We start from the raw sequence: 13,035 nt of genomic DNA on the forward strand, positions 1-13,035 counted from the left end.
TTCTAAACAGCTTCTACCCCCAAGCCATAAGACTCCTGAACATCTAGTCAAATGGCTACCCAGACTATTCACATAGCACCCTGTTGTCATCTATGCATAGTCACCTTAATTAACTCTACCTACATGTACATACTACCTCAACTAACCGGGGCCCCCTGCACATTGACTCTGTACCGGCACCCCCCTGTATATATTGTTATTTGATTTATTTTTTACTGCTGCTCTTTAATTACGTGTTACTTTTATCTCTTATTCTTATCCATACTTTTTGAAACTGCACTGTTGGTTAGGGGCTTGTAAGTAAGCATTTCACTGCAAGGTGACATCTACCCCTGTTGTATTCGAGGTATGTGACTAATACAATTTGATTTGAGACACCGCTCTGTTGCACCTCTACATTTCCAGAGAAAGTATGACACCTAGTGGGTCAAAGAGAAACTGCAGCTACTCTTCTATAGCCTATGGTTATCCACAAAGACATTCCATTTTACTTGCATTACTAAACTGATGGACATGTTAATTTGCAGTGAAATGTCAATCAAATGCAGATGCATGTCATGCAGAACTGAGATGCCAGTAAGGACTGACCTGTGGTCAGTGAGTACGCAGACAGCCGAGGGGTGACTGGAACAGTATGACCGGTACAGCCTCCTGATCTGACCAATCAGGTTGAGGTAGCAGGCAGCCAATCGCTGCTGGCTCTCTGGAACCCTGCAACACACACAGAAAGAAGTGGATGTGTTAGTTACTAGGACAACAGTTGGGTTGTTCCTGTATGTTTAGTTTCAGATTCCATTCTACATATTGTCCAATAGAGGGAGCATAGTAACCTGAGGCCACCCCATCTAGAGCTTCAGGTAACTGCCAAAATAAACAAAACACCACCAAGTGTCTTAATAGAGCGTTGGGCCACCATGAGCCGCCAAAACAGCTTCAATGCACCATGGCATAGATTATTGGCATAGTGTCTGGAACTCTATTGGAAGGATGTGATACCATTCTTTGTTGATGGTGGTGATCAAATGCAGTCTCATGCGCCACTCCAGAATCTCCCATAACTGTTCAATTGGGTTGAGATCTGGTGACTGAGACGGCCATGGCATATGGTTTACGTCGTGTTCATGCTCATCAAACCATTCAGTGAACCCTCGTGCCCTGTCCATGTGGGCATTGTCATCCTATTGGGGCATTGTAGCCAAAATAATGGCCTGCCCAGCATTTTTAGACATGACCCTAAGCATGATGGGATGCTAATTGCATAATTAACTCAGGAACCACACCTGTGTGGAAGCACTTGCTTTCAATATACTTTGTATTCCTCATTTACTCAAGTGTTTCCATTATTTTTGTCAGTTACGAGTACATCACAACAAAAACAATTATCCCCAGAATATCTGATAGAAACAGCGGAGTAGGCAGAAAGTGTAGTGACACAGATTAGACATTGGGTTAGGGTAATGTGATTGGACCAATTCAGTTGCCTCAAGCAGTGCCTCCCCCCCCCCCCCCTGTCCACTGTGTCCTCATTACACTCTCATACAGTTCCTTCTGAAAATATTCAGACCCCTTGACTTTTTCCACATTTTGTTACCATACAGCCTCATTCTAAAATTGATAAAAATCCTCAGCAATCTACACACAATACCCCGTAATGACAAAGCGAAAACAGGTTTCTCAAACTTTTTGCAAATGTATTAAACTGGAACAGGAACACACTCCTGTTCAAAAGATTGGGGTCACTTAGAAATGTCCTTGTTTTTGAAAGAAAAGCAAATTTTTTGTTAATTCAAATTACATCTAATTGATCAGAAACACAGTGTAGACATTGTTAATGTTGTAAATGACTAGTGTAGCTGGAAAATGCAGATTTTTTTATGGAATATCTACATAGGCGTACAGAGGCCCATGATCAGCAACCATCACTCCTGTGTTCCAATGGCACGTTGTGTTAGCTAAACCAAGTTTATAATTTAGAAAGGCCAATTGATCATTAGAAAACCCATTTGCAATTATGTTAGCACAGCTGAAATCTGTTGTCCTGATTAAAGAAGCAATAAAACGGGCCTTCTTTAGACTAGTTGAGTATCTGGAGCATCAGCATTTGTGGGTTCGATTACAGGCTCAAAATGGCCAGAAACAAAGACCGTTCTTCTGAAACTCGTCAGTCTATTCTTGTTCTGAGAAATGACGACTATTCCATGCGAGAAATTTCCAAGGAACTTCAGATCTCGACAACGCTGTGTACTACTCCCTTCAAAGAACAGCGCCAACTGTCTCTAACCAGAGTAGAGAGAGAATTTCTAAGTGACCCCAAACTTTTGAATGTTACACACACTTATTTCCTTTATTTCCCTCCAACCCTACCACCCCTCTCCCAATTGGAGAAAACTAGTGAACAACAACGCTTAGGCCTGTATTTCCAGCTTATACATACCATATACATTTACAATATATACTATATACATTTTAAGGTGCATCCTGTTTCCATTGATCATCCTTGAGATGTTTCTACAACTTCATTGGCCCACCTGTGGAAAATCCAATTGATTGGACATGATTTGGAAAGGCACACACCTGTCTATGTAAGATCCCACAGTTGACAGTGCATGTCAGAGCAAAAACCAAGCCATGAAGTTGAAAGAATTGACCGGAGAGCTCTGAGACAGGATTGTGTCGAGGCGCAAATCTGGGGAAGGGTACCAAAAAGATGTCTGCAGCATTTAAGGTCCTCAAGAACACAGTGGCATCCATCATTCTTAAATGTAAGAAGTTTGGAACCACCAAGACTCTTCCTAGAGCTGGCCCCCCGGCCAAACTGAGCAATCGGGGGAGAAGGGCCTTGTTCAGGGAGGTGACCAATAACCGGATGGTCACTCTGACAGAGCTCCAGAGTTCCTCTGTGGAGATGGGAGAACCTTCCTGAAGGACAAGCATCTCTGTAGCACTCCACTAATCAGGCCTTTATGGTAGAGTGACCAGACAGAAGCCACTCCTCAGTAAAAGGCAAATGACAGCCCACTTGGAGTTTGCCAAAAGGCAGCTAAAGGGAAACAAGATTCTCTGGTCTCATGAAAATAAGATGGAATTCTTTGGCCTGAATGCCAAGCGTCTAGTCTGGAGGAAACCTGGCACCATCCCTACAGTGAAGCATGGTGGTGGAAGCATCATACGGTGGGGATGTTTTTCAGTGGCAGGGACTGGGAGACTAGTCAGGATTGAGGCAAAGATGAAAGAAGCAAAGTACAGAGAGATCCTTGATGAAATCCTGCTCCAGAGCACTCAGGACCTCAGACTGGGGCGTAGGTTCACCTTCCAACAGGTCAACAACCCTAAGCACACAGCCAAGACAATGCAGGAGTGGCTTCAGGACAAGTCTCTGAATGTCCTTGAGTGGCCCAGCCAGAGCCCGGACTTGAACCCGATCGAACATCTCTGGAGAGAGCTGAATATAGCTGAGCAACGAAGTTCCCCATCCAACCTGACAGAGCTTGAGAGGATCTGCAGAGAAGAGTGGAAAAAACTCCCCAAATACAGGCGTGCCAAGCTTGTAGCGTCATGCCCAAGAAGACTCAAGGCTGTAATCGCTGCCAAAAGTACTGAGTAAAGGGTCTGAATACTTATGTAAATGTGATATTTCCTTTTTTTATACATTTGAAAACAATTTATAAAACCAGTTTTTGCATTGTCATTATGGGGTATTGGGTGTAGATTGATGAGGTGAAACAACAATTTAATCCATTTTAGAATAAGGTTGTAACGTAACAAAATGTCTGAATACTTTCCGAATGCACTGTGCACTTACTTGGTGCACTCGTCCAGAGCAAGAACCAGACCCTGCTGGAAGGTGAGGATCTCCTCCAGGTTACCACTCAGACTGCCACTGTCTGTAATGCTGAGCCTGGACACCACACAGCAGAGAACATAGAATTACAATGAGTAGAACAGATATACCTATTAAAAACAACAGCATGTTGCATGGGTCATTCGGAGAGATTCACAATGGCACAAGGCTCTTTAGTAACTGGTATTTCAAAATGTATCTAAACAGTTTGCATCCGAATGAATTGACACCCATCCTTGTTTGCTGAGCTTACTTGTCGCTGGCCTTTAGGGGTCGTAGGTAACAGCTCAACATTGTCTGCAGCTCCTTGACAAACTCCCTCTCATGCTCCAGGATGTCCTGCACCACCTGAGAAAGATCATTTAAATAACCCACATCCTATTAGAGACAGAAACGCTGACACAGCCTAAACTGTTCCGCTAAGCAAAGCTATAGTGGCCCAGTGCATATGGAGCTGTAGAAAAGGGAGATACAATGGGAGAGGGCCAACTCACCACAGTGTAGTAGTTCTTGGTCAGTTGAGATGCTTTAGGAGACACAGGTTTATCTGCAAGAAGTAAGGTAGTCGGGGGGCAAAGTTACAGAGCAGCAAACAGCACACAGAATGAGTGTTCTGCTAAGCATCATAATCTAGTCTAGTGTTAGTACAGCATGCTACCACAGACTCTTTCCCAGCCCTACTCACCACAGGGCTTGACCTCACGGACATAGTTGCTGGGGAACCAGCCCGTCTTGCCGTTGAGCGAGCCCTCCCACCAGCCACCCTCCTCCTGGCGCGACACACTGATCAGGTCTCCCTTGTTGAAGGACAGCTCATCCTCGTTGTTCTGCTTGAACTGGAAGCGCGCCTTCACCAGCACCAGCCCGCCTCCGCCGTTCTCCGACATCTCCTGGTTGGGTAGAATAGTTGTCAGTTACCGACTCGTATATACAATTTAACCAATCAGGAAAGTTTGATTTACTATGCATTTATGTAATATGTGAGCCAAGTGTACAAGCCGTTCAGGACAGGCGTACAGGAGTGTGAATATATTTGTAATTACTGGTTAACAGCACATGCTACAAAAAATGTTCCAATTAGGTCTGTTTCACTGTCAGGGTCATCCTTTTACAAACATGGAATGACACACAAACGACTAATGTGACTGAGTGTGTGTGTGCGTGCGACCTTACCACTGGTTTGGATTGTCTGCGCAGGGACTTGGACCTGGAAGAGGTGTGTGTGTGTGAGGTGGTGGACTGGCTAGGAGCAGGTGTGCCGGACTGGGGACATGACCTCTCAGTGCCACAGTCTGTGGAAGAGAAAACACACACACACACACCTTAAATAGTTCATTATGATCCACCATGTAGTAAAGTGACTGCAAAGGACTCGGAGGTTATATAAATGTTTGAGAGTCTGTCCTTGAATACGACAACTTACATAATTATTTTCATCAAGTACAAAATCACTTTTATTTCTACAATTCACTACTCATAACAGATGAGATGACAGAAATACTTGTCTTACACACACACACACACACACACACACACTTCAGTCGTCAGTTTAAATGGATTTCAGACTGTTGAAGCATTGGGCTGTGCAGTGCTAGCAGCTTGTTGATGACAATGTGTTTCAGTGCAGGCTGTTGGCTCTGCGGAGTCCCCAAGGGACAGTGGGCACACAGATGTCTGCAGTGCCTAGCTGACAGAATCACCTCACATCACCTCAACTAGCACACACTGATCCCAGACCAGCCATCTAACACAGACAAGCTGAGAAAGCTTGATGTATATTATCATTGACCAACATCAATGACATAATGGCTCATTATACCTTAAATGTGCTCAAGTAAACCGATGGCGTGGATGGTAGTTTGAGTTGGACAATAACACTAGCAGGTAGACAAAATCATCTTCAAAGAGCTGACTAATAAACTCTTCTCAGTATTCTCTGACAGGAGTAGTCTTGTGAGAGGACTCCCTTTGCAGGCACCGTGATGCATTAGGTTCTAGCTCCAGCAGTACCAACAGAGCTGGGCATGTCCCTGCCACAACCTCTTCCAATGCCAGCTGCAAAACCTAAGTCAACAACTACACTAAACAGAAATAGAAAAACGCAACACGTAAAGTGTTCGTCCCAAGTTTCATGAGTTGAAATTTTAAAAATCCCAGAAATGTTCCATACATACCAAAAGTTTATTTCTCTCAAACACTGAGGAGTATTTGTCTATAATAAAAGCCCTTTTGTGGGGGAAAAACTCATTCTGATTGGCTTGGCCTGGCTCCCAGTGGGTGGATCTATGCCCAGTCATGTGAAATCCATATATTAGGCCCTAATGAATTTATTTAAATTGACTGATTCCCCTATATGAACTCGTTGTATGCTGCATTTATATTTTGGATTATGTGGACCCATAGCCATCCATTACAACTGAGCCAACACACTACTAGATTAATACCTGGACCGATGTCGGGAGGTGACAGAGAATACTTTCTAAATGAACCAACACATGACTTTACATGAAACATTTGCAACCTTGTCGGCTGGTACCGAGTCTACATCCACTATCCAACGGGGGAAAGTGTCCCGGAGTAAAACCTTCATTTAATCTCCTTTCAATATAGGAGCAGATCATCACAAAGCTATTTATACATGTTTTGATGGAGAACCAACCATCTGGAACGCAAGATTAGCTATATATCCTATTAGTCACACAGACCATTATAAAGAGAATTGATAAAGTGAGATTGGCAGAGGTATCGCTACAGTCTAGAAATGACTGGAGGAAAAAGCACCAGGATCATGTTTTTTTTCAACCTTTTAGACCCGAGAATAGAGATATAAATAAAGACATTTTCCAAGGTAGATCTGGCCATGTGGGCAACAGGAAATCCCTGTCCGGATATGAAATGACCGGTGTGCTTTGGTGGTTCAGAGTTCTTCTTTAATAATTGGAGGGCACTCCATAGATATATCCATACTGGTTCAGCCAACTATTTCTAGGGCACCGCCAAGAGTCAGTGCCAACCTGGACATCACCATCATTCCCCATCCCTTTACAACTGCAGATAGGGGGGAGGAGAAGAAAAAACGAAAAGAGCAGGCCAGTATAGAAGGAATGCTTGTGTTTCTCTTAGCTGTGAGGGGGTGAGTATTCCACATCCCTTTACACATGCAGTGAGATGCCCCAACAAGCCCTGTACTGTCAGCAGCTCCCTCCTCGTGGCCTGGCCACCAATACCTCTCGCAGCTGCACTGTCAGAACGTGCACACAATCACACAGAAACACAGGGAGAGAGACACAGTACTGAGGCCTGTCAGAGGATCATGATAAGCAGAAACACGGAGAGCGATGCCTCTTCTTGAACCCATTAAAGAGCGTGTGACTAACCCAGCCCAACTCAACAGCACTAGGCATTTTGAAGACTATTCCATTTCAAGCCGAGAGAGCGAGAGACTCTGGTCCAATCGTCATGCTCCGGCCTTTAGCATGGATGCTCTCTGATGAGGATCGGCGCTAAGACAACTTCAAACAGACACTATTGGATATAGTCAAGTGGTGGCTTTTAGAATTAGCAGCTAAAGCTTGGCGCTAGCAGAAAGTCAAAACAGTGTATCGATTGGAGTGACTGTGTCAGCTTGCTGTTTGTCACGTGGATGTCTTATAGCCTAGCTGCACTGTTGCTTTGACATGAAATACCATTTCATCATATAGCTCTCTGCCATGTAAATTCCCTTCCTTACAACTGTCTTTTCAGGCTGAGCCAGGTGCCTTCTAATGCAATGTTACAGAAAAGAGCAAGGCATGTTCAGTAGGACATGAGAGCCATGGTAGTCATCAGAGTAAATATGGTACTCTGCAGGAGGCCCTCAGAATCAGACACACAGCCATGCCAGCTGTCTGTGAACAGGGCACCTTTTAAGATTCACCAGGCCTACTGGGACCAATCCAGCAAAAAATGACACATGCATATTCATTTTATACACACACACACACAATATATTTTAAACCACCACGTTGAATGTGGTCAATGCGAGTCTCAGCACTACACAGTTCACACACTAGCACATAGCTGTAAAATGATTCAGTTTTCTACTAGAGCTTACAGCGTGTGAGAGCAGACAGGTTAGTCATGCAAACGTAGCATACACATCAATGATTACAATATTGCATGATAATAAAGGCAGGTGAGTACATTTTATTTGGGCCTTAACCTTAAGCTCATTATGGTCTTATTCAGTGGGGTACATTGTTTACAACCTTAAAAATAGAAAGAGAGAGATAATGTGTGGAGTAGGAATGTCTGTTTTACCCAGTGCATTTCTATCCAACTGTTTTGTAGCTGTGCATTCTCCTGAATAAGGCCCAGCAAATAAATACAGTCATTAGACTTACCCTGGGTGGCGAAGTTGACTCCCAGCAGAGTAGTCAGCACTTTGTTAAATTTCTCGCCAGAGTACAGGCACTCTGGTTCAAATCCCTGGCAGGAGAGGAGACCGACACAAAGAAGACACTTTCAATTCAAAAACAAAATACCTGGCTGCTCATTTGACAGACTAAAATCAGCAGGGGAAAAGAAGTAGGTATAAAATCATTAGCAACAAAGGTGTAGGAGATACTGCTTGGCTGATTATCACACAGAGAGAATCCTGACCGCAGCCCAGCAACAACACATAATGGGATGTGACTTACACACAAGAAGACGGAGAGAAAAACAGACATGTTGAATGTGACCCATATTTTTCGTGGCCTAGTGGTTTTGGTAACAAAACAGACGGTTCTCTCCTCATTTGGAGGGTCCCTGAGTGGCGCATCTGTCTAAGGCACTGCATCTCAGTGCAAAAGGTGTCAGACCCTGGTTCGATTCCAGGCTGTATCACAACCGGCTGTGATTGGGAGTCCCATTGGGCGGCACACAATTTGCCCAGCGTAGTCCGGGTTAGGGTTAGGGTTGGGGGGGGGGGTTTGACCGGGGTAGGGTTAGGGGGGGGGGGTTTGACCGGGGTAGGGTTAGGGTTAGGGTTAGGGTTAGGGGGGGGGGTTGACCGGGGTAGGGTTAGGGTTAGGGTTAGGGGGGGGGGGGGGGGGTTTGACCAGGGTAGGCTGTCATTGTAAATAAGAATTTCTTCTTAACTGACTTGCCGAGCTAAAGAAAGGTTCAATAAAAAACAAATTTGTCCTTCGATGCACGCCGAGCGCTCGCTCTGTCTGCCTCACAGACAGCCGGTTATCATCTTTCCTCTAGCGGCTATGGTTTCACACTTCAAATGAAACATCTTAAATATAGAGGGTAGCAGAGCACGAGGCATCTGTTCACTATCTAGCCCTTCAGAGCCAACACAACTGCATAGTCTTTTCAAAGCTGAAGTGTGGCCTATCTGTCAAGACGACGGACTGAGGTAGCGTGTGATATTGACAAGTATCGAATCGGTTGTTGTTGCCAAAAATGAACAAGCATCTACAGAGAAACGAAGCAAGGATACAAACATTAAAACAGTGACATGAAAGTTTAACAATCTGAAGCTAACATATGACACAGGAATCAAACTTGTTTGTTGCTGTCAAGAAGCCTTGAGCAGGGCCAGGGTAGTATGTGACTTGCAGGCGTTACAACTGTATGTCTATAAAAATAATAATACCATAGGCTCAGGATCTATAAATTCAACTATACTGTAGTCGACCATAACTCGTCAAGTTAGCCGTCACTCAAGCCGTCGCTGCTGCTTCCCATTTCTGCATCTCGGAACAGAAGTGAAAGTTGTGTGAATGTGGTCTTTGTCCAGTCACATGACAGCCCCATGGCTGTGGTTAAGAAACATGGAGGGAGAGAGGGTGACTGGCCAGAGTATGAACTGCAATGGTCTGGAAAAAGTCAAGATGACACATTGTACAGGGGCTTTCCAAATCCTTACGGTCGTGAGCTCCTGAACTGCCCCCAAGCCTGTAATTATGGAGAAGTGCGATCGCTGCAAGAAAGCAGAAGGGACCTCCCAAACCACAACAGACCAGCCTGCGTTTCTCCCCCGAACCACTTGACTTGGTAGCGAGCCTGGCTGATTAAATTACTTTTTTTCCCTTTTTTTCAAACCAACTAATGTGATTCAAAAGCAGAAACGACTGTTTATAAGGGTTGGGGAGGAAAAGGCATGACTGAGGGTCCAATGGGGCTGTCACTGTAATGCATAGGGAGGGAAAGGACTTCCAACACCCTCTTATTATGTGCATCATCACTCATAGTGCTGGAAATACAGTTGAAGTCAGAAGTTTACACACACTTAGGTTTGAGTCATTATAATTTGTTTTTCAACCACTCCACACATTTCTTGTTTACAAACTATAGGTTTGGCAAGTCGTTTCGGACAACTACTTTCTGCATGACACAAGTCAGTTTTCCAACAATTCCAGTGGGTCAGAAGTTTGTTGACTGTGCCTTTAAACAGCTTGGAAAATTCCAGAAAATTATGTCATGGCTTTAGAAGCTTCTGATAGGCTAATTGACATCATTTGAGTCAATTGGAGGTGTACCTATGGATGTATTTCAAGGCCTACCTTCAAAGTCAGTGACTCTTTGCTTGTCATCATGGAAAAATCAAAAGAAATCAGCCAAGACCTCAGAAAATATATTGTAGACCTCCACAAGTCTGGTTCATCCTTGAGAGCAATTTCCAAATGCCAGAAGATACCCGTTCATCTGTACAAACACTAGTACATCATGGGACCACGCAGCCGTCATACTGCTCAAGAAAGAGACACGTTCTGTCTCCTAGAGATGAACGTACTTTGGTGCGAAAAGTGCAAATCAATCCCAGAACAGCAGCAAAGATGCTGGAGGAAACAGGTACAAAAGTATCTATATCCACAGTAAAACGAGTCCTATATCGATATAACCTGAAAGGCCGCTCAGTAAGGAGGAAGCCACTGCTCCAAAACCGCCATAAAAAAGCCAGACTACGGTTTGCAACTGCACAGGAGGACAAAGATCGTACTTTTTAGAGAAATGTCCTCTGGTCTGATGAAACAAAAATAGAACTGTTTGGCCATAATGACCATCGTTATGTTTGGAGGAAAAGGCTTACAAACCTGGGCTGAATAATTTTGCACGCCCAATTTTTCAGTTTTTGATTTGTTAAAAAAGTTTGAAATATCCAATAAATGTCGTTCCACTTCATGATTTTGTCCCACTTGTTGTTGATTCTTCACAAAAAAATACAGTTTATATCTTTATGTTTGAAGCCTGAAATGTGGCAAAAGGTCGCAAAGTTCAAGGGGGCCGAATACTTTCGCAAGGCACTGTATAACGTAACAACATGTGGAAAAAGTCAAGGGGTCTGAATACTTTCCGAATGCACTGTAAATATAAATGTCACATGGCTGAAGGGGGGGATCATTTTCACTTAGGGAGTACAGCTAGATTTCCTATTGCTGTTTAACCAAGCAATGTGATGCATACTGCTCAATGTACACTGCTCAAGCAGAAGTAGACAGTGGAGCCAGCCTTATGCCGTGTTTAAGTGCTAGTCAGAACTAGGAAACTCAGAAATGTCCGTCTTGCTCACGGTTTGTACTTAACGTTCAACCAGTCATACATTTTAGAGTTTACTAGTTCCGACTAGCACTTGAACGCGGCATTATTTAAGACAAGCAGTCTTAGTTGAGACCCATCAACAAACCCATCTGTGTGTGTGTTCTGTGGGAGTGACTGACAGGATGCTTGCTTAAGAGGGCAACCCACTCCACATGGCAAACAAGAGACATGTCACAAAAATACTGCCTGCAGAGGAAAACAAATCTATGCTGAAGTCACAGCAAAACAAATGTAGGAAAGTTAAGCTTTTGTTGACAGAAACCTGAGTTGACTCTATTGCCACAATTATGCAGTATTATTTTCCAATCACCGCTTCGAATTGCTCAGCTGACAGTTATGTACATCGTGGAGAGGCCAGTCCTCAAATAAGCAAACCATTTTGGCAATAAATTATTGTTGTTTGTATGAAAATGTTTACTAAAGCTAGAAACAAGAATTCAGCAAGAAACTCAAATCAAAATGTCCAACAACAACAAACACATGATCATACAACAAAACATGTCAATATAGAAGAGAGATGAAACCACTACCAACCAAGGTCTTTGAAATCACTTACCTCTACTTTCAAGGATGTGCATCCTCTCAAAAACTCCTTGATATTGGCGATGCATTCAGCTTCGTTCCTCGGTTCCTGACAGTACTAAAACAGACATAAAATAAATGTATAAAAATATAGCCTATTTTGGATATAAATATATAATGGATAATTTTTTTAGTTTACTATTACAGGCGTAGATGCAAATGACAACTCAAGGTGGGAGGAAATAAACAAAGTCACAATCCACTGTATCCTTTCGAATGTTGATATTTTACAGGTTAACAAAGTAACGGTGGACTCTTCCTACGTCTCTCTTTCAGGAATATTGTGTCGGTTTCATGACAACTGGAAACTCTGAAATCTTTAAATCGAACTTCCGTGCGTTCTAGACAACTGGGAACTTTGAAAAAACCGAGCTCTGATCGGGGAAAAATGGTTTGGAATGGTCAACTTCAATTTCAATGTCAGTGGCTTCATTGGCATGGGAAACATATGTTTACATTGCCAAAGCAAGTGAAATAGATAATAAACTAAACGGGAAATAAACAACAGAAAAATAACAGTTAAACATTTACAAAAGTCGGAATTCCAAGACGGAAATTCAGGCGTCTTCCTAGAGTTCTGACTTTTCAACCTAAATATCTCTGATGTCACTATCCCCCCTGAGTTCCCAGTTGTCTTGAATGCAGCAATATACCCACCACTCGCTAAAGGGGGTGGTTGCACCAGGAAGCAAGCCTTTGGGGAGGAAGTGACGATGACCTCTCGCTGCATTTCATAAATACCCACAGATTAGCTATTATGTTGACCAGATACTGAGGTGGTCGTTCTAAAGATGAAAATTACGTTTCTTAAAAAAATGGAAGGCAGTGGGAAGGTGCAAGTTCAAGTGGGACCATTCTAGCCAATGAGAGGGCAGATACGTGCGTGAACAGGCACAATCCACTGTAAATTGTTTTTTTTCTCAGTTGCCGGGATATACACTCGTAACAACCTTTTCTTTGAAACTTCTATTCGATCAAATAAGCCGCACGTAGCAAATAAGCCATTCATTTTTTTATTGACCAACTTCAACACTCATTGA

The 13,035-nt window shown here is 43.4% G+C and overlaps 1 protein-coding gene across 8 annotated transcripts in view; it reads right to left on the bottom strand.

Annotated features, from left to right (window-relative positions):
- Nucleotides 1–13,035, bottom strand: part of LOC110504441 (rho guanine nucleotide exchange factor 6) — a 29,829-nt gene that overhangs the window by 13,672 nt on the left and 3,122 nt on the right. For all 8 annotated transcript variants that reach the window (XR_016491627.1, XR_016491628.1, XM_036969844.2 and 5 more), the window contains exons 2-9: nt 11,970–12,053; nt 8,224–8,308; nt 5,015–5,133; nt 4,527–4,731; nt 4,336–4,388; nt 4,095–4,189; nt 3,803–3,898; nt 589–711 (exon numbers count right to left, since the gene is read on the bottom strand). Coding sequence is in view for 6 of the 8 variants with exons in the window: in XM_036969844.2 (XP_036825739.1) it covers nt 589–711; nt 3,803–3,898; nt 4,095–4,189; nt 4,336–4,388; nt 4,527–4,731; nt 5,015–5,133; nt 8,224–8,308; nt 11,970–12,053 (860 nt within the window). In the remaining 2 variants the exon portion in view is untranslated. The remainder of the gene's footprint in view (nt 1–588; nt 712–3,802; nt 3,899–4,094; nt 4,190–4,335; nt 4,389–4,526; nt 4,732–5,014; nt 5,134–8,223; nt 8,309–11,969; nt 12,054–13,035) is intronic.

The sequence above is a fragment of the Oncorhynchus mykiss genome, chromosome 25 (genome assembly GCF_057628025.1).
Source record: "Oncorhynchus mykiss isolate SJ-2025 chromosome 25, ASM5762802v1, whole genome shotgun sequence".
Classification (NCBI taxonomy): domain Eukaryota; kingdom Metazoa; phylum Chordata; class Actinopteri; order Salmoniformes; family Salmonidae; genus Oncorhynchus; species Oncorhynchus mykiss.